Source organism: Artemia sp. Qi Xiang Cuo, chromosome 4 (genome assembly GCF_049724085.1).
Source record: "Artemia sp. Qi Xiang Cuo chromosome 4, ASM4972408v1, whole genome shotgun sequence".
NCBI lineage: Eukaryota > Metazoa > Arthropoda > Branchiopoda > Anostraca > Artemiidae > Artemia > Artemia sp. Qi Xiang Cuo.
Window position 1 is genome coordinate 782,868 of NC_142797.1, and position 18,513 is coordinate 801,380.

Below are 18,513 nucleotides of genomic sequence, written 5' to 3' on the forward strand. Positions count from 1 at the left end.
AAAAAAAAGGAAAACCTCTTAATAATACTAAAAGAACAAAAACCGATTTTTTAGGTTTTATGCTCAACTGTAAAAAATACGTATCATAAAATGCCATAACATGTCTTTTGAACGACCACAGACTCCTTTTAACCGTGAATGAGTTTAGCAGCGACTTTACTTCTTGATATTAGCTGAGAACGGTTGAAAAAGCTTAGTTAACACATCTTGGATATTGAAATAGTAGTAATAACAACCAAATTGATTTGTTAACAACATTACATCTTACTTTTATTGTCATTCTTTTGGGAGGAAGGAGTAGTATCACCGAGCAGGTTACAGCAGTACATTGTTTACATTATTTTTGAAGTACACTCTTCGTTACCTCTTCGACGGACCTTGAATAAAGAATTTAATTCCCAAATGGGCTAAAGATTTGGAAATTATTATTTTTGACAGGGAATAGCTTTTTGGAATCCACCCAAGAGCATGAAATGGAAAAATTGATTATTGATTATATGGATTATTATTCATTAAATAATTGATCACTTCGCAAGCTTTTTTGCGTTGGTGCGTCCTCGCCCTTTACTGCGTGCATGGCTATAGAACAAAATGGCCGTTAAACCCTTTTCTGAATCACGCTTCAGACATAATCTGTAGATTATACCAAGTCTGAACAAAGAAAATTGGAAGTATTTTAGTTGATGTTTTTTGTTACATTTTCCTTTAGAGGGGAAGGAGATCCCCCGTTCATATTTTATAATTCTATCTTGTATACACACTTTGTATGATTAAAGAAAACTCGTATAGCGTATCATTATCAACAAACTTTCTCATTTCAGGTCATCATTCTCCCACAAATTTCTGTTGATGGAATCAGTTACGGAATTTCAGAGAATATGTTTGTCCACAATAATTCGAAACATGGACGAAAATTTACAAAGAGACTTCATGATGCTTCCGACGCATTATATCATCCTCACTTATCAGCACCAGTCATTCATGAAATCTTCCCTTGTGAAGCATGGACTGGAGTGAACACAACTGCGATGATCAGAGGTGACAATTTTCATGATGGTATACAAGTCATGTTTGGCAGTTGTCCTGTTTGGAGTGAGGTAAATCCTTTGATCATAGTTCTTACATTTTACTGCATTCTTATTTGTATATAATCTCCTTATTTTTATAATGATTTGTGTTCTTCTCTAATATTTCTTCTTTGTGTCTTTTGTGTGTTTCTATGACGGTTCCCCCTTTCTTCTTGTTCTTTTTAAATTTTATTGTCCCCCTTCTATCCATTTTCAATTCCTTCTTTTTAGTGGCGAGGAATCCGGACCTATACCTTGCTACATCTCTGCATAACGTCAGTTTTCCAGGTGTATCTATGATCTTCCTATACTTTTCTCTTCACTGAGTTCTTTTTTCGTTTTTTTTAGCTTCAAAACCCTCTTTATACCTGGGGAGGAATGGAACACCTAACCACATCTTTGGATGAAATGACTTCTTTGTGCATTCACATCCTTGTTTTCACTACTTCTTGTCATTTTCCTTTTTTTTGCTTTTTTTGATTTTCCATTTCCACTTTTCAGGTGTATTTACGGGTTTTCTACTTTCATTTAATATTTTCCTTTTTTTACCCTCTTTGCGGTGCCACGGATGTTCAGAACCCATAGGCTATATCCCTTCCAATTATTATTCCTTTGTTCAGTGTAACCCCTTCGTTCCAAGAGTGAAGTTTCGTCCCGCCTCCTCCCTCCCTGCCCGCCTCATCTTTGTAGCAACTAAAACGTATTTTAATCTAAGTTCTTAAATGAGACACCAGTTTTGGAATTATATTTTCATCAAATAGGTGACACGAATTCCAGTGGTTTAAAACAATTTTCCATCTCAATTATTTTCGTCTTTTCCTCTACAATTTATTTTTGTTGCAATAGTTTTGGGTAAAAATGGCCCTTGAAACTAAACTTCCTCTTTCTTAGAAGCAACCTTCGACTAGAAGATCATAAGGTTGAACTTTGGAAACCCCATTTAAGAAAAAAAACCGTTGTGCTAGTTTTTCAAAGTTTCTGAAAAACTGTTGGATGCCTGCTCGAAGAATTGACCAGGTGTAGCAGTAAATTATTCACGAATCCCTACAGAGTAGTTCACTACACAACAATTTAAAAACTACATTTCCAGTTTATTTTCTTCCCTTGGGACTTAATATGTTTATTCCATTAGATCGACACTAATGTTTTGCCTCTTCTCTCTCTTTCCATTTCTTATCAAAAAAAGTCTGGAAAAGCTATGAGAGATATATAGTTTTTAATACTTTGCATAAACATATAAAGAGACCTAACCCTTATTTAGGTAACGTCCCAGCACACTATCAAGATTCAAGTTCCCCCCATACCGGTCCCTGGTGTCATTGAAGTGAGCCTAACCGTGAAGTCAAAACCAGTATCCCTAAAAAGCACCTACAAGTTCACCTGCATATGTAAGTATTGTGCACTTCTTTTTGTAAAGTACAATAATGCGATAGGCTAGTGTGTAAACATGGTACGATACTAATATAATTTAAGGTAAGAATTTCGCTGAATAGTTTTTTCCAGTTTAAGCTACGAATATAACTCTTATTAGATTGATAATTGATATCAATCCTCAAAAGATTGGTAACAAAAAGTAAAATAATAAGATATAAAACTTCAATTTTAATATAATTTTTCTTCTATTTTGGTTTACAGTTTCTTTTGACAAACAAAATTTGCAAGATACAAAATTTGGTGCGATATTTGCATAATTGTGGTGGTGTTGGTGTTTACCAACAGAAACTATTTTTTTGTATCTAAAAATTACAAGTGCCGACGGGAAAGAAGATTTTTGTTAGGAGAACAATGGCTATAAATGGGTATTTATGGATGCCTTTACAACCCTCCAAACTGTCACCTAACGGTCTATCCCTTGTGGTGAATTTAATGTTCTTCGTTGCATGCAGCTCATAAGTAGATCCAAAATGACGAAGGATATGAATGAATGATCTACCCCTCTCTTATAGACTCGAACAGCTTGTTGATCTAAAATAAATACATAGGTGGGAGCAGGTCACCTTGTCTTGGCCTGCTTCTTAAAAGTCGTCCAAATCGTTTTGGGGTAAATTCTAATGTGTCCGCTTCCGACCATCTTACTTTTGTAATCTGTTATAGCAGAGAGCCTATTGGATGAAAACACAAGAAAGGAAAAACCTCAGTGTATGCTCTTTTATGAGTATCAGATATAAGTTCCCCCCCCCGTAATACGAAATATGAAGTGATCTTTCAATTTTGGCCCCCTTTTCACATAAAGCGTGTTTTCAGTCACCTATTATACGTTACTCATTGTTAGTTCGCTTTTTTTTTATCAAAAGAGAGTAGAACTACCATCGACAATAAAAATATAAGGGTCGAGATTCCCGAAAATCTATGATCCAGCATGTAGATATATATAAAATATCTTTCAGTTTTAGTTTGACTGTAGAAATGTCTAATTTGCTTGTTGAAGGTACTATACATTTTAAAAGCTAGTGTACCTTTTTTTTGTCTATGGAAATCGCTATCTGTAAGTTCAAACTTTTCTGAGGAAAGATTAAACCATATGCGTGGTATATTGATGTAGACCCTGCTTTTGAAGGTGTCTACAGACGGGGTTTAGTGATGCAACTTGAGCATCAATGAGAAAGTAGTAATTTATTTCTGTTTTACGTTACAGCACCTAAAGAGCCCAATCTGGAATATGGATTTCAGCTGCTTTCTAAATGTATACCCCGACATTTTGGGATCCGGAGCGACTTCCAAAGGTAAGTCAATTTTTCTTGATTGTGTCCTTAAGTGATAGATTAAACTGTCGTACTCTTTTATGACCAATTTTCGAATCCCCTTCTCGAATCACTGTCTTGCTTCTTGAAACAGCTTTTTTTTTGCTTTTTTTAATCGCTTTTCTAAAATAAGAAAAATCTATAGCTTTAAAACATGTCTCGTAAAATAAGGATTGTCACTGAATTTTCTAACTGACTAACATAAGGGTAAAATGATTCGGTTGAAGTTGTCTTCTTTTGTTTATTCTTATATTCATTTAAGGAGTTGTTGCCATGCTTCAGTTTTGCTTGGCCTCCTGAATTAAATAGGATTCTTGGATTTCTGAAATTTAATAATTGCTTTTGAGAGCATTTAATTAAAAATTTTCTGATTACTTCCGTGAAAAAAAATTAGTGACAAAAGAAGAATTGTTAAGGGTTTATACTGTCTTGCCCTTTTCTTGATCATTGTCTCATAGGATTAAAAAAAATAATTGACACTATGCCAAAGAACATATTAGGATATGTATGCATTAAACGAATGTGCCATCAATAACTTATGCCAGCAAAATAGTAGTTTATATATATATATATAATAGTAGTTTGTAATGTTTGTTGGGGTATGTTATATATACAAAATAGTAGTTTATATGCATGTTTTATATTTCAGAAAATTTTTTTTTTTTAATTGTGAAGTATGTTGGAAAAATGCTTAGTAGGGTTGGGGGAGGAGAGGAGGAGTCAGAGTTTTTTTATTTTAATTTTCCGAGGAAGTGTATTGGTAGTTGAAGTGTCCTTTTTTGGGTCGTCCCAAACACGCTAATATGAGGTGGGATCTGTTTTGATAGTCAGAGGTAGTGTTTACTTTTGTTTTGTTAGTATTATACGGAGTTTTCATTGTTTTATTGGTGTGTGACCCATTTATTAAAAAAAAATATATAAAAGAAAGTTGTATACAAGTTTTTTTCTATTGTGCCGACTTAAAAAAATCACCTTTCCCTCCCTCAATCTAGGATTCTATGAATTTTGATATTAATAGTTTTGCTGAAATCCTATTTGAAAAGGAATTTTTTCAAGCAACTCTCATTCATTTACATCCCAGTCCATCCTAGTTTGCAGTCTATTTGGTGAAGTAATCGCTCTCAATTCTTTGCATTGTTAGACAGTTGGCGAGCATTTGGATCTCAATTTTAATATACATAAAGCATAATTTTAATCTCAATACGATTTCTTGCCCTAATTGTCTTTAATACCTCTATAGAAATTTAAACCATTTGATAGGCTTGTATCTACACGAAGCCGAATTTCTCAGTTTCCTAACTTTGTCTGGAAGCTCCATAAAAAAATGATCTTCAGTTTTTGTAGATCTTCGGTCACTGCTTCATGTATAAGAGAAACTGTTCTCACCGAGCAATATTTTAACATGGGTGTTTGGGTATCCCAAAGAGCAAGAAGCCTTTGGGATATAAAATTAATTTAATAATTTTATATTTATTAAATTATATTATTATAATTTATTTCTTTGTTACGGGGACCCAAATGTAGAAAAGAAATATAAACAAATATTGCTTGCTCTCAAAATTGAGCTAAAAAGGCCATAAAAGTGCTAAAAACTTTTTTCACATCCACTGCATTCGGTTTAAAATTTTCATGTGGCAGGATTTTCCACGGAGGGGGGGGGCTCCGGGGGGAATAAGCCTGGCACCAATCAATTAGCCCCAATATTATCATGTGCTTAACGCTCTGTTTTCTTAAAGAAAACGAGCCCTAATTCCCTTTTATACCCCCAGAACATTTTAGAATGTGATAATTAAAGGTTTTGCAGAGATTACGGAGACACTGCTAATGTATCTTGGCTTCAACATTTCAGGCACTTGCCTGCATATTTTTGATCTGGCACCACCATGAAGAATTCTTGCTCAGTGGTACTCATTCCTCGCACGCGGCTTTGTTTATCTGGCCCATGTTTTGCGTGTCGTAAATTCTTACTTAGTCTTCATCATCTTCGTACGCCTTTATTAAAAAAAAAATGTTTCCCTTTTATACCCATAGAAATACCGTTGACAATAATAATCAGATACTCTACAGAGTTATGATAGCACAATAGGAGGGCCTTTGAGGCATTTGGAAGACCTTCAGTTTGTTAATCTGGAACTGCCACGTAGATTTCTAGTTCGGTTTATTGATTTCTTACATGCGGTTTTATTTAGCTAGGCCTTGTTTTTGGTGACGTAAATCCCTTAGCCAAAATTTTGTCATCTGTATATCGTTTTGTCTCTCCGAATTAATAAGCCTAAGTTCCCTGTATATTCTTATATTTTTACAGGAGACAATACTCAAACGTTCTGCAGAGTTTATGGAAGCATTACTGGCAACCGTGCAGCAGCATCGGCCAAACGGATTGAATTCGCTTCTTCCAACCATGAACGGCAGCGCAGCAGGGGTGACTGTATCTACTTTTAATGCTTACGGTGGCCAAATTGCTGCCAGTATGCAAGAAGCTGGCTCTCAGTGGCCTGAAGGTTGGTACATTAATGATTTCTACTTACTCCAAAGAACACTAAAATGAGCAAATAATATTTTTAGGCAAAGGTACAGAAAACCTTTCCCCAATGTTCGTTATTTTGAAGAGAATATATGGAAATGTTAGCCCGTATAACAAGTGCAATTACGTGATAAACTCCTGACGCTTTGTTTTAAAACAAAATAGATTCTTAAGATTAGACAGAAAAAATAGTTGGTAAAAGATGGTAAAAAAAAACTCTAATAAAAAAGGACAAAAATTTGTTTAGCAATAAAAAGCAAAAAGGGAAGGAACAGCAATTTTTGGTGATAACAGATAGCAGTTCAAACCTGACCTTGAATGAGGACATACACTTACATCATTTGACAGCACCAAGTAAAAGCACCTGAAAACCATTATGATATCCATACAGCAGCTGAGGAGAGAAAAGGTATTTAAAAAGGGCACGTTTTTAAGAAACATGAGCAGGCATTTACCCCCCCCCCCAAAAAAAAAAATTGCTCTCCCAGAAAATCCCCCCTCCCATTGACACTACCCCCTGAAAAATTCTCCCCGCGGAAAACACCCTCAGGAAAATAATCACTACGTGGCTGGTTGGTCTCCCGTCACTTTTGACTTAAAAAAAAATATACTAGAATTCTCAGTTTTCTAACGTAATAAGCACCCTTCAGAGTTTATCTACCATGAGATGGAGGTACAGATGAGGAAGAGGCAGGCCCCCTTCTACACGGGATAAATTCTGCTAATTTTGAGGCTTAATGTTACTCTTTACTTTCATGATAACAGTGTAGAGCTGAAATACTCCCAGAAATCAAGAGGGATTAAATATCGATTTCACACCTTAGATTGGTTTTTAAAAGGTTCTGTTTGTATGTCCCCCCCCCAAACAAAGTTCCCGGATACAGACCTGGGGATTATACATCGATTTCTACCTTCCCCCTCCCTCGTCTTTTCTTTAGACCTAAGTCTGTATTCATACGAAGGCTCAATAAGAGTTGGGATGTTTGGGCAATAAAATGCACCCTTTGAGTTATCTCCCTCCTTCCCTAGCTAGCCGACATATTTTAAGGTCTAAGCAAATTTCACTGTCCTGTGTGAATTCCTTGTCTTTTAAAAAATACCGAACATTGGCATATACGGGCTTAAAACCTATTCAATGGGGTTCTCTGATTCTTTTATAGTTAGATAGGGAGGGAGATGCCTTAAAGAGTGCATTTTAATTCAATTCTTTTAAAATTTTAAATTTTAAAGGACATTTAATTTTTTTTGTACCCCCCCCCCTCGGCAAAAAGTCCTGGTTGCGTCCCTAGGGATTATTTATCAATTTCTATCTCCACCCTTTCTTCGTCTCTCCTTTAGAGCTAATTCTGTATTTATCTGAAGGCTCAATAAGAATTATGATGTTTTGGCATTAAAATGCATCCTTTTGGGGCATCTCCCTCCCTTCCTAACTACAAAATAATCAGAGAACCCCATTTCAGAGGGTTCTAGTCCTTTTTTATAAGTCAAAATTATTGGTGCCCCACCAAATATAGGAGGGATCTCTCCACGGGGTGTATTTTTCTAGGTGGCTGGCGTTTACTCCCCCCCCCCCCACAAAAAACACAAAAATTAACCCCTCGCAAAATACATTCCCACGTGGCTGGTTGATCTCCAGTAACTTTTGACTTAAAAAAAGGACAAGAATTCAATTTCTGACCTAATGAGCACGATCCAAAGTTTCTGTGACTATGAGGTAGAGGTGTGGATGAGGAAGGAACAGTCTTCCTACTATACGGAATAAATTGTGTTCTTTTGGGGGTTAAGTGTTACTCTACTTTTATAATAATAGCGTAGACCCAAAATATTCCAACAAATCATAAGGGAGTAGATATTAATTTCACATTTTTGATATGTTTTTAAAGTTTCTTTTGCACCCCTCCCCGAAGATAACAATTCTGGCTATGGTTCTGGTGATTATACATCAATTTCTACCTCTCCCTCCCCTTGTATCTCCTTTAGAACTAATTCTGTATTTATCTGATGGGTCAATGAGAGCTGGGATATTTTGGCCTTAAAACGCACCCTTTGAGGTATCCCTCTTCCTCAATAACTACAAAACAATCAGAGAACCTCATTGTAGAAGTTTAAGTGCCTTTTTAAGTTTTGTTATGTGTCAAATAAAGAAATATTGAGATTTGAAGGAATATATCTTAAGCTGACAATCTACGGTTTTTTTTTTTTTTTTTTTTTTTTTTTTTTTTTTTTTTTTTTTTTAGTATATTCCTCTTTTTCCCTTTCCTCTGAACTTCTCAACAAAACTAAATTAAATTTTGAAATTTGGAAAACCCTATTTTTTCGGGGGAGGGGGGTATTTTTCGAAAGGGTATTATCAGGAGTAGGAGTGCTTTCCATCAGGGGATATTTTTTGACGGGGGTAAATGCCTAGACCCTTAAGAGAAATACTTGAAAGCTATTCGAAAGAATATTCTCCCCCACCGCCCCAAGTAAAGTATACTGTCAGTCGGGTATCAAAAGGTGATATCTCCATAATTGTAAATTTTCAGAAGAGTAAAAACACTCACAACATTCTTATTTCTCCTTTGATAACCGTAAAATAAAAACGGTTTGGAATGTTTTGATTTTACACGTCAATCCTTTTTGTTTTACGATTATCAGAGGGGAAATACAACAGTTGTGATGTTTTTTGGGCTTTTCTGAAAATACGACCTTTTGATACACGACTGAGGTTAATTTGTTATTAATCAGGGAATATCATCCAACTTATGCATGTTTGGGACTTCAAATTTCTCAGTCAGGCATAATAGCGCACCTTTTATGACAATACTGTAGCTGAAATTATTAATAAAACGATGTCTAAATCAATTTAAAGAATGAGTAATAAAAAGAAAAATAACGATATATTTATGTTTGAAACAAAAAAAGGACAAAGCTGTAGGGTGGCTGTTAATGAACCATTCGAGTAATCCATTCCCTAAAGACAAAAAATTAAAGTTTCTGTTCAGGCCTGGTGGTTTAACCCCACACTACCAATAGGGCAAATAACAATTTTCCAGAAAAGGCTACTTTGATATTTCAAAGAAAGTGTTAGAAGCAAGTGGATAAAACGAAAAAGGAGAAGCACTGTATGGTAGATATTTTTGAATATTTTGAGTAATCTTCTTTGATATTTTGAGTAATCTTCTACCAATAGGGGAAATAATAGCTGTCCAGAAAGAATTTTGTTTGATGTTTCAAAGAAAGTAATAGAGGCAGGTCAATAAAACAGAAAAAAGAGAAACACTATATAAAGGATATTTGTGAAAATTTTTACCAATCCGTTCCCCAAAGAGAAAAAATCTTGCAATTTTGGAATCAGGTCTATAGAAACAGGTGAATAAAACTGAAAAGGGAGAAGACTTTATGGTAAATATTTTTGTAAATTTTGAGTAATTCATTCCCCAAAGAAAATAATCTCGCATATTTGGAATCAGACCTGGCGATTTTAGCTCCAGCCCATCATTAGGGTAAATTATACCCTATCACTAGGGGAAGCAATCGCTTTCTTGTAAAGCTTCTTTGATATTTCAGAGAAATTAATAGAAGCAGGTGAATAAATCAGAAAAGGGAGAAGAATTTATGGTAAATATTTTTGTAAATTTTGAATAATTCATTCCCCAAAGAAAATAATCTCGCACTTTTGGAATCAGACCTAGTGATATTAGTCCCACCCTAAAATAGGACAAATAATAGCTTTCCAGAAAGAATTTTGTTTGATATTTCAAAGAAAGTAATAGAAGCAGGTGAATAAGACAGAAAAAGGAGAAACATTTTGTGGTAGATATTTGTGAATATTTTGATTAATCTATTTCCCAAAGAAAAAATATTGCACTTTTGGAATCAAGCCTTTTGATTTTAGCTCCACCCTATCTGCTACTACTACTACTAACAACTCACTGCAGTACCCAGCCGACTGAGGCCAACAGAGCTACGCACGCTCCTCCTCCAACCCAATCTATTCAAAGCCTTCCTTTTTACACCCGCCCACGAAGTTCTCATTTCCTTTAAATCTTTTTCCACGACGTCCTCCCACCCCAGACGGCGACGAGCTGCTTTCCGTTTAGCCCTAGACGGTTGGCCTAAAAGAACAATCTGCGGCAATCTGTCATCCTTCATCCGCACAACGTGCCCTAGCCACCTCAACCTTTCTTTCATTATAGCCCTAGAGAGCGGTATTGAACCATATTTTTCGTATAGCCTATTGTTTGAAATACGGTCAGTCAGCCGGGTACACGGAACAATCTAAAGGTAATTTCTCTGAAAAACATCTAGCAAATTTTCATCCGCTTTTCGGAGTGCCCATGCTTCCGAGCCATATTTGACCACTGTCATCACTGTAGCCTATCACTAGGCTAAATAATTGCTTTCCGGAAAAAAAACTTCTTTGATATTTGAAAGAAAGTAAACGAAGCAGGTGAATAAGACTTTCAGAAACCAGTTCAAAAATAAAATGAGGATTAAGGCCAAATATCAGCTGTTTGACTCATCTACTGTCTTAAAACACAAAAGAAAGTTTGTCCGGAAAGCGGTTGTTTTTCCTATAGATTTTTGTGCTGCCCTGTTTAAACTGAACTGGGCTTAAATACTGATTGATGTAGGTTTTTATTTTTAGTTGAATACCAGCGTTCTTCCGGAGGTGCTGAAGTCAGCACAGGAGCACCTTCCCCTCCGGAGAGTAATTCAAGTGATGCCTCAATGCCTGTAACCTCTCAAGGAGATGTCTGTACCAGCTATTGGAATACTGGCACCGATGCTACAGCCATGTTTTCTGCTGCTGGAATGAATTCTGCTGCAGCTTTCTTAGCTCCTCAAGCTAGTAAGTACCTCTTTCTTGATATAATTTTCTAGTGTCTAATCTGAGAAATCATTTCTGCTCATTATGAAGATTTTTTTGTGAGAGAGAAAAAAAAACACAGGTAAATTTTTCCGAAACGTTTGGAAACTGCTGGAGAAATCAGAAAAAGTATCAATATTTGGAGGAGGGAGGTAGTCAATCGTATTTACCACCCCCCATGTCCCCTGCGCGTCCATCTTAATTGTTTCAAAGTAACTACAGGCCCAGATTTACCAATGCGCCTACTGGGCCGGAACCTAGGGGAGCACAATGCCAGAAGGACACAAAAAACCGATCACTGAGTGATTTTTTAATCTGAACAAAAACTGGACTGATGTGATTTATCGTCGAAGTGCCAGGTACGCCTTCGCCGTCACGCTGCCTATTCACAGAAAAGTGATATTAAAACAACACAGGAATTCCGTAGCCACTTATAAACTGCCACTTATAGTCTCCCAAGCATGCCAGTTGAGAGTTTGGTTTCACCTCTGTCTTTCATTACCTTTGGTTTTCATTACTCATTATTTGCGTTATTTTCATTGTTTCCACTATTGCAGAATTTTCGGGGATTTCCCCGAAAACCTCACAAAAACGGAGCGGCAAAAACGCTTGGGCCTAAAAGTGTCAAAGCTTTATATCCGGCCCTGAGTAACTATAAAGAAAACATTTAAAACTGATTATTGACCAATTATAGGGGTAGGCCACCTTTTAACTCAGAACACAATATTGTAGTTTTTATTTTACGTATTTCCAGGGCCGTTGAGAGTGGAGATATAAGTCAAATCTCTGGGCCCCGATTCCCAAGGGATCTCTGTGCCAGAATATTTTGCTAACGTTGAAATTTATGCTACAAGTTTAGTTGGGTTATATTGGATTTATAACCATTTACGATCTGTCCTGGATAATAAGTTATTGTGGCAAACTGTAGAACGCGTTGTCGATCATAAATTTTCTGTCTGTCTCGTCAATGCGATCATGGTATGTATGTTGTTTATTCAAGTCAAACTTCTTTCGTTATATTTCTTACCAATTTCAAACAGTTCATGGTAACGAACTGTAAGTAAGGAGCGACCCGGCTCAATGGTAACCGAAACTCTAAAAAACGGGATTTTGATACCAATAGATACATCAAAAGAATCAGATTTTACTTTTGATTTCAAATATATAAGGTTCATTAAGTTTAATCTTACCCATCAAAAGTTACGTGCCCGATAAAATTTGGCTGATGTTCGAAAAAAGGGAGAAAGACCCCGTAAAAATTATAGAACTTTAATGAAAATCAAAGCCATCATATTCAGCGTATCAGAGAACCCTACTGTAGAGGTTTCAAGGTCCTATCTACAAAAATGTGGAATTTTGCATTTTTTGCCAGAAGAAAGATCACGGATGCGTGTTTATTTGTTTTTTTGTTTGTTTTTTTTCCCAGGGGTGATCGTATCGACCCAGTGGTCCTAGAATATCGTGGGAGGGCTCATTGGAACGGAAATTAAAAGTTCTAGTGCCCTTTTTAAGTGACCAAAAAAATGGAGGGCAACTAGGCCCCTTCCCACGCTCATTTGTTTCCCAAAGTCACCCGATCAAAATTTTGAGATAGCATTTTGTTCAGTATGGTCGAAAATATGATAAAAATGTCTTTTAGGATGACTTGATGCCCCCAAAGTCCCCAGGGGGTGGGCTGAAAGTTATGAACTTTACTCAATGTTAACATATAGTATTGGTTATTGGGAAGTATACAGACTTTTTCAGAGGAGATTTTTTCTGGTAGGTGGGGGAAGGAGAGGGTCGGGGGCTATATGGAAGGATCTTTCCATGAAGGAAGTTTTCATGGGGGAAGGGACATTGCTATGAAGGGGGCTCCGGATTTCCCAGCATTATTAAAGAAAAAGATCAGGAATTAAATAAAAAAAAACAAGTTTTTCAACTGATCAACTGATTGTGATTAAGATGTCATTTTTAAAGAACTGGAAAAAAATTCGAACTATAGTTTAAAGAGCAGGGTATTGACTAGGGGGCGAACCCCCTAATATACGTGTTAAAAATTTATGAATATAGAAGTTCGTTACGTAAGTTAATTTTAAGTTACGTATATTTATTACTAATAAAAACGTTCGTAAATAAAATTAAACAAGTTTCGAGAAAGCCATTTAACCAAATATAATATACAAATTTTGTTTTAATTATTCATGTGCGGTGAGCCAAAATTAAAACCTGCATTAATTCAAAAACGTTCAAAAATTAAATAAAAAAACAAGTTTTTTTAACTGAAAGTAAGGAACGACGTTAAAACTTAAATCGAACAGAAATTATTCCGTATATGAAGGGGGCTGTCCCCTCCTCAACTCCTCGCTCTTTACGCTAAAGTTTGACTTTCTCACAACTCTATTTTTTTAAACAGTAAAAAAACTTTAGCGTAAAGAGCGAGGCGTTGAGGAGGGGACAGCCCCCTTCATATACGGAATAATTTCTGTTCATTTTAAGTTTTAACGTCGTTCCTTACTTTCAGTTAAAAAAACTTGTTTTTTTTATTTAATCACAAACAGGAATGGTGATTCATGTCTCTACTGCAAAAGAAATTCGTTGTGACGAGAAAAATCTAAAAATGGCCTGGGAAAACTCATTGGTCAAAATTCTAAATATCCTCGTATATGATGTTTTTTGTTTCAGTTTTGACATCCGAAGGAAATCATCTGAAACGTTCAACAGGAGCTAGGTCAGTGTTGAACACGTCAAGGGAGGGATACCCTGTTTTTGAGGTCCCTTTACCAAAATAACATTAAAATTAACCGGATGAAAAGTGGACTGTTTTCCATTTCAATTTTTTTTCTTTACTCTCTTTCACAAAAAGTTTGAAAGACAAAAAAAATGCACTCGGCTCTTTATTTCTAGCACCCTCTCACTTTTCTGTTTTTCTTTTTTTGCATTTGTATCAACAGTGATAAGTCATTTATGACTCGCTGTATAAATGAAAGAAGTGAAGTAGATCAAAGAAAGAACAATAAAGTGAATGAATCAATATTTTCCACGACAAAACTGCAAAAGCAAATGCATCAAAACTGATGAACAAGAGGATGATAAGGACTTACCGTCAAGGAATTTTAAAATACGAATCCGATTTTATTAAACATCAAATTATCATTAGCACCAATCTTATGAGCAATTGCACTAACTCTGCAAAATCAATGACTGCTTGTAACCAGTGGCGGAATTTTGAGGGGAGGGATCTGCTTTCCCCCTTCTTATTTTTTTTACCATCCCCTAGATTTTGAAAATACCTTCTTTGGGGGGTTTCATTTACAAATGTCTTTTTTGCATCTCCATTCACTAATATTAAGAAAAAATGATAATTTATCCCCACCTCAGATCCGAAAAATAAATTTCCTCTTAAATTTACACCCCCCCCCCCTCTAAGTAACGCCGGTGCTAATAAGAAAAAATCTAAAACTATCATATTTTGCATATCTTGAAAATTAAACACGGGGTCGAATCTGATAAAAAACAATCGAATGATAACAAATACGTTGAGTAAAGTCTAGGTAAAGCCTTGTGGGAATATCGAAGATGATTTGAGGTAATTTTAGCCGAACCAGGTCATAATTTACTCTTAGCATCAACAAGGGAATAATTTAAAAGACTATTTAATAATTTAAAAGACTAAAAATAGTGAATATATATCGCGTTACCCAAATTGTTGAACTAGCTATCTTAATTGTGGTTCCTCCTCAGTTAAGCTGGTTCCTCTACTGCGGTGGCTTGGTGGTAATATTTTTTCTTCTGTGTTTATTCGGAATCTCGACCCCTAATTAACATTTTTTAATTTTTCAATAGTTTGCTTATGATGATTGTGAAAATTGTAGAGGATCCATGTAATGGTTTTGTGGGGTTTTACGTTAGCCTGGCGTGAAAGAACTTGTTTAAGTGAGAAAGATTATGTCTGACGTAATGCAACTTAACCACTTAAGAAAAAAGAAACACATGTAGTGTGAAATCCACCTAATACAAAACCACCGCAGTATCAGGGCCAACTTAACTAAGGAGTACCCAAAGTTATTGTAGCTATTTCAATAATTTTCATCAAGGCTGAATATTCACCTTTTTCAGTATTTAATTAAAGGGCAAGCTCTTCCAACAAAGTACTTCCTCAGTTTTCTGCTGCCCTAGAGTTTCAATGTTTCAAAGTAGGATGACAACTTTGTTTTTATTCGATAGTCCCAATTCAGCTTTATCCATCTACTGAATTAAATTTTTAAATTCGCTTTGCGCGTTTTTAATTGACAAACAGATCTGAAATTAATCGACAATCTTTGAAAAAAGGAATTTTTCCTATTCTTTAGGACAAGTTTAGATGATTCTCAAAAAATACAAAAATTGGTGGTAATATCATAGTTCTGGATCGGTAAATGGACACATCTGATTCTAATGAATTCATTGATTCTTAAGCATCTTGTTCTTTCGGTGATAGATACTGCTGTAGGCTTGTCGCAAAATTAAAAATTTCAAAAGAAACATAAAGGTTAAAAGCAAATCATCAGTGTGTACAATACAAGACTGTGAAGCTGGAGTCGGAGTTTTAGGAAATTTTGCTGAATACAGTTGGAGTCAGTTTATTGAAAATGTCTGGAGTCGGTTATAACTAATATAATCTAGTTAAATGAAGCTTTAAAACAGGACTCTGGAGTCAGAGTAGTGGAGTCAAAGTTTTAGTGAAAAATTTTATTTAGTTGAATAAAGGTTAATATTTGTCTATGCTTTAGTTTATATCCTGTCAACTGAGAAGTTATATTTTAAATAGTGATTGCACTAATTTGTTTTGTTTTGCAGGAATGGGAAGTTTCATGCATTCTGGATCTCTCTACTCGGCTCTGCCAATCAACTGTAACTACCCGTTTCCGTCAACTTCAAGACAACTGTGTGGCTGATTTTGTTTTAAAGTTTATTTCAAAGAGTATGGGATATTGATGCCAGTTTCCCATGCCCATTGATTTAGTATTGTTGGATACAGTGTTGCCAGATGGGTCACATTCATCACTTGTAGACTTTTCGAAGCAGTTACACATTAACTTCTTTATATCAGCGTATTTTATATAGTCGAAAACTGGTGCTTTTGGTGCCATTTTGCTTTTACGGCTGCACTGTCCTGACCAGAAATTTGGTAACACTGGTTGGATATATCGATGAGGCTAGTCATATCTGATCTATATCAAACTAGAGTGTTTTTTTTTTCGCTAGTCTTCTGAACGTTATCTAGTTATAAAAAACAATCAAAATATATTCGAAAGATCAATGTAGTTTTGTCTTAGTATGAAAGTTCTACGCTTAGTATGTTACTGTTATTACCTCTTTTCTCTTGCGAATTGAAAAGATATAGTTACAGGTTTTGTGGGATAAAATTTTTGGATAAAAATTTTCTATTTTTTGGCATATTTTGGCGTATTTTTTGCACATTTAGTAAATAATTTTGAAATATATAGAACAAATCACTCGAAGCTGCCGTAGATACACGTATCATATCCTCTGTCTCTATCAAGCCCATATACAGGGGGGGGGTGTTAAGGTTTTGCCCCCCCCCCCGAAATAGGTATTTGACTCGTAAAAACGTAATAAAAATGATTATAAAATCATTTTTTCCCTGCGTTCTTTGAGGTTTTTCTAGAACCCCCCCCCCCAAAAAAAAAATCCAGGATACGGTCCTGGTCTCTGTGGCTGCTATAAATGACCGTCATAGCGGTGTGATGCATATATGACAAGTTTTTTCAATACTTTGCTGCTGCTTAACCAAGCACCTTCTGAAGCTAAATTCTGACGAAATTCCAGTTTTGCAGTGGTGGCTTGATTTCATGCCCACCGGTGAGAAGAAAGTCTTCATACGGGCAAATACTTGGGTCATTTCTGCTACGAGTCAAGAAAAATTATTTCCCGGCCGTAGAAATTGTATTTACAATGATTAAAATCTTTTTCTCACATCCAACTAAACTAGGTACCCAAAATAACTCTGCTAGGAAAACTAAAGAAAAATTCGCTTTCAATAAGATATACCCAGCGATATATCATTGTTTGTTACTTTTCGTTCGGCGAAATTTACTATCATCTCTCCTCGTAGCTTGAAGGTCTAATGCATCCATAACAATTTCCGACTGAAATGATTAATAATGGATTGTATAAGAAAAAAAAAACTTTGGAAATGGTTTATTACGGATGTGTAACACGTTTCGAAATTTTTTTAAAGATTATGTCAAAAACCCCTTTCTTTTTAAAAAGCCCTAAACAACCATTACAGCATGGGGGTTTCTTCCATTCGTTTCCTATATCACCAGTAGAAGTTTTTTTTTTACAAGTTATAGGGGAGTATGCAGAGTGGTGTAAGAAAATACATATTAGTGAAACAGATATTATATTATTTGAGTTTTCGTATGCAGCATATCATAAGCGTTTTCATTGTTTTGATTATTATAAATGTTTTCCGGATTAACCGATGTTTATTTGATAATAAACTATTTAAATTAATTGTTTCACCCTTATTTACGGAATACTAACCACGGAATAGGGCTCTATATCAAAGAATTAGGAAAAGGTATTAATTTGACAACTTCAAAACTGTGAAACTAGTTTATTAGATATGTCGATAAAGAAATTTAGAGCGCAATATGTCAAAACCAGATTGTTAGCCTAAAAATACTCCGTTATTTTGATTTTAGGTATGTGATACCTTTGTCAAAACGGTGCTGACAACCCAACCAGTTAAAATAGGTTTACTTGTTCCGTTTGTCCAATTTAGGTTCTTATAACTTATTTTGACATCAAGATGATAAGGAGCTTGTAAATTTTCCAAAGTATGTTGTCCCTTATTCTAAAACAAGTATGTCGTCCCTTATTCTAAAACACAAAGTATGTTTTCCCTTATTCTAAAACACAGCTGAGCAGCTGAAATTTGAGTTTTTAATAGGAAAGTTGCGTTGGTCTCATCTTAAAGGCTAAGTAAAAAAAAAAAAAAAAAATCTACTTTCAAACAAATTTTTGTTAGTAGTAATAAAAGAGCCCTAAGCGTGTTTCTTAGTTTATTTGCTATCCAGTTAAATTTGTAATTTGCGTCTCCTTTTGAATTACAGCATTAGATTTCTCCATGAAGCTCCATACTAAAATTACAAAACAAGAAACGGAAAGTGAAATACTACTACTAGTAACTCACTGCAACACCAAGCTGCCTTAAGTAAACACAGTTACGCACACTCCCCCTCCTTCCCAATCTATTCAAACCCTCTCTCTTTACACCCACCCAATAAGTTCCCATTTCCCTTAAATCTTTCCGTACGACATCATTTCACTCCAACTCGG

General features: G+C 35.5%; 1 protein-coding gene across 1 annotated transcript in view; it reads left to right on the forward strand.

Annotated features, from left to right (window-relative positions):
• Positions 1-17,656, forward strand: part of LOC148952662 (transcription factor unc-3-like) — a 53,018-nt gene extending 35,362 nt beyond the window's left edge. The window contains 7 exon segments of the mRNA XM_089087348.1: positions 822-1,097; positions 2,329-2,455; positions 3,703-3,762; positions 3,765-3,790; positions 6,114-6,309; positions 10,963-11,166; positions 16,003-17,656. Coding sequence (XP_088943474.1) covers positions 822-1,097; positions 2,329-2,455; positions 3,703-3,762; positions 3,765-3,790; positions 6,114-6,309; positions 10,963-11,166; positions 16,003-16,100 — 987 coding nt within the window. The 3' untranslated portion in view covers positions 16,101-17,656.
• Positions 17,657-18,513: the final 857 nt, after the last annotated feature.